The sequence below is a fragment of the Aythya ferina genome (assembly GCF_964211825.1).
Source record: "Aythya ferina genome assembly, contig: HAP1_SCAFFOLD_92, whole genome shotgun sequence".
NCBI lineage: Eukaryota > Metazoa > Chordata > Aves > Anseriformes > Anatidae > Aythya > Aythya ferina.
In genome coordinates, this window is record NW_028181425.1 from 104,415 (window position 1) to 106,369 (window position 1,955).

Consider the following 1,955-nt stretch of genomic DNA (forward strand, 5'->3'; position numbering starts at 1 on the left):
TGGAGCTGTAGTATCTGTATAAGAAACTAAGGCTCCTGGAGCATTGCTGCTGCTCTGAGGCACCTCACACACCTTAGCCTACAGACAGTACCAACATCAGCTTTGTTGTTTTTTGAGGAATTATTTGACCTTCTCCTCATGACCTGCAAACTGGGAGATGTCCCTGGCCAGCAGACTTCTCAGATCACTCCAGGTTCCCTTCTAAGTGTTGCTGCAGACCAGGACTGACTGCCGCAGAGCTCACAGCAGAGCACCCTGCTTGTTGTGGCACCCTCAGAGCAACAACCAGACATAAGACAAGGAGCAGCAGAAAGATCCTCCTGAAATGAATGAGGCAGTGTTTTGCTTTGTGGGGTGTTTCTTGAGATATGTAGTGGTCCAAAAGAAGTCCTTAAATTTTGCACTGTCATTTCTTCCTTTTGTCAGGCTCCCTTGCCCAAAGGTAGGAAATGTGTAACAGCAGCTCCATCACTGAGTTCCTCCTGCTGGCATTTGCAGACACACGGGAGCTGCAGCTCTTACAGTTCTGGCTCTTCCTGGGCATCTACCTGGCTGCCCTCCTGGGCAACGGCCTCATCATCACAGCCGTAGCCTGCGACCACCGCCTTCACACCCCCATGTACTTCTTCCTCCTCAACCTCGCCCTCCTCGACCTGGGTGGCATCTCCACCTCTGTTCCCAAAGCCATGGCCAATGCCCTCTGGAACATGAGGACCATTTCCTATGCAGGATGTGTGGCACAGCTCTTTCTGCTACTCTTTTTCCTTCTAGCAGAGTTTTCTCTTCTCGCCATCATGGCCTATGATCGCTACGTTGCCATCTGCCAGCCCCTGCACTACGGGACCCTCCTGGGCAGCAGAGCCTGTGCCACCATGGCAGCAGCTGCCTGGGGCAGTGGCTTTCTCAATGCTGTGCTGCACACTGCCAATACATTTTCAATACCTCTTGACCAAAGCAATGCCCGGGACCTCTTCTGTGAAATCCCCCAGATCCTCAAGCTCTCCTGCTCAGACTCCTACATAAGGGAAGCTGGGATGATTGTGCTTACTGCTTTTCTAATGTTGGGGTGTTTTATTTTCATTGCTCTGTCCTATGTGCAGATCTGCAGAGTTGTGCTGAGGCTCCCCTCACTGCAAGGACGGCACAAAGCCTTTTCCACGTGCCTCCCTCACCTGATCATTGTCTCACTGTTTGTCAGCACAGTCATGTTTGCTCACCTGAAGCCCCCCTCCATCTCTTCTCCTTCCCTGGACCTGGCGCTGGCAGTTCTGTACTCGGTGGTGCCTCCAGCAGTGAACCCCCTCATCTACAGCATGAGGAACCAGGACCTCAAGGATGTAATGTGGAAACTGATGACTGGGTGTATTTCATAAGCCATAAGCTTACTGCATTTTTCTGAAAATTGCTCATAATGTTACTCATGATAGGCCAAGCCTGGTTTCTATTCTTGTCTTGCGGTATTTTTTTCCCAGTTTATTAGAATTGTTGTTTACCATTAAACCTCACTATTCATTGTGCCTGTGTATTTAAACCCATTTCACCCAATTATAATGACTCTCACTCACCAAGGTGATTGGCTCCAGGGCAGACACCTTCTGCATAGGAGCAGGGGAACTGCGGTGTGCAGGGGTTTCCCTTCAGTACTGCCCCCCTCTGTAGTTTGAAGACAGCCCTTCAGGAGCCAATTGGGAGACCCTAGGGAGCATGAGCAACCAGAAATGCTGTGCACAGAGCAGGCAAACAAGACATTAGGTACCAGTCAGGGCATGTTGTGGCAGTCTGTGTGGCAGTTCATGCAGGCAGGGTGCTGCAGTGAGTTCCTGTGACAGACCGCTCAGGGCAAACAGCAGAAGGCCACCTCCACACTTTCCAGAAAGGAGGTGGGGACCCAAACTGAACTTCCAAAAAAGTACACAGCTGTCCAGGTGTCAGGCTGCAGGGAGTGCCAAAGCTTT

At 51.0% G+C, this 1,955-nt stretch overlaps 1 protein-coding gene across 1 annotated transcript; it reads left to right on the forward strand.

Annotated features, from left to right (window-relative positions):
- Window positions 1-449: 449 nt before the first annotated feature.
- Window positions 450-1,373, forward strand: LOC311428555 (olfactory receptor 14C36-like; the record flags this gene model as incomplete). Its single annotated transcript, XM_084539952.1, has 1 exon — window positions 450-1,373. One exon carries the CDS (start codon window positions 450-452, stop codon window positions 1,371-1,373), a length of 924 nt encoding a protein of 307 aa, XP_084396078.1.
- Between the last annotated feature and the right edge of the window lie 582 nt (window positions 1,374-1,955).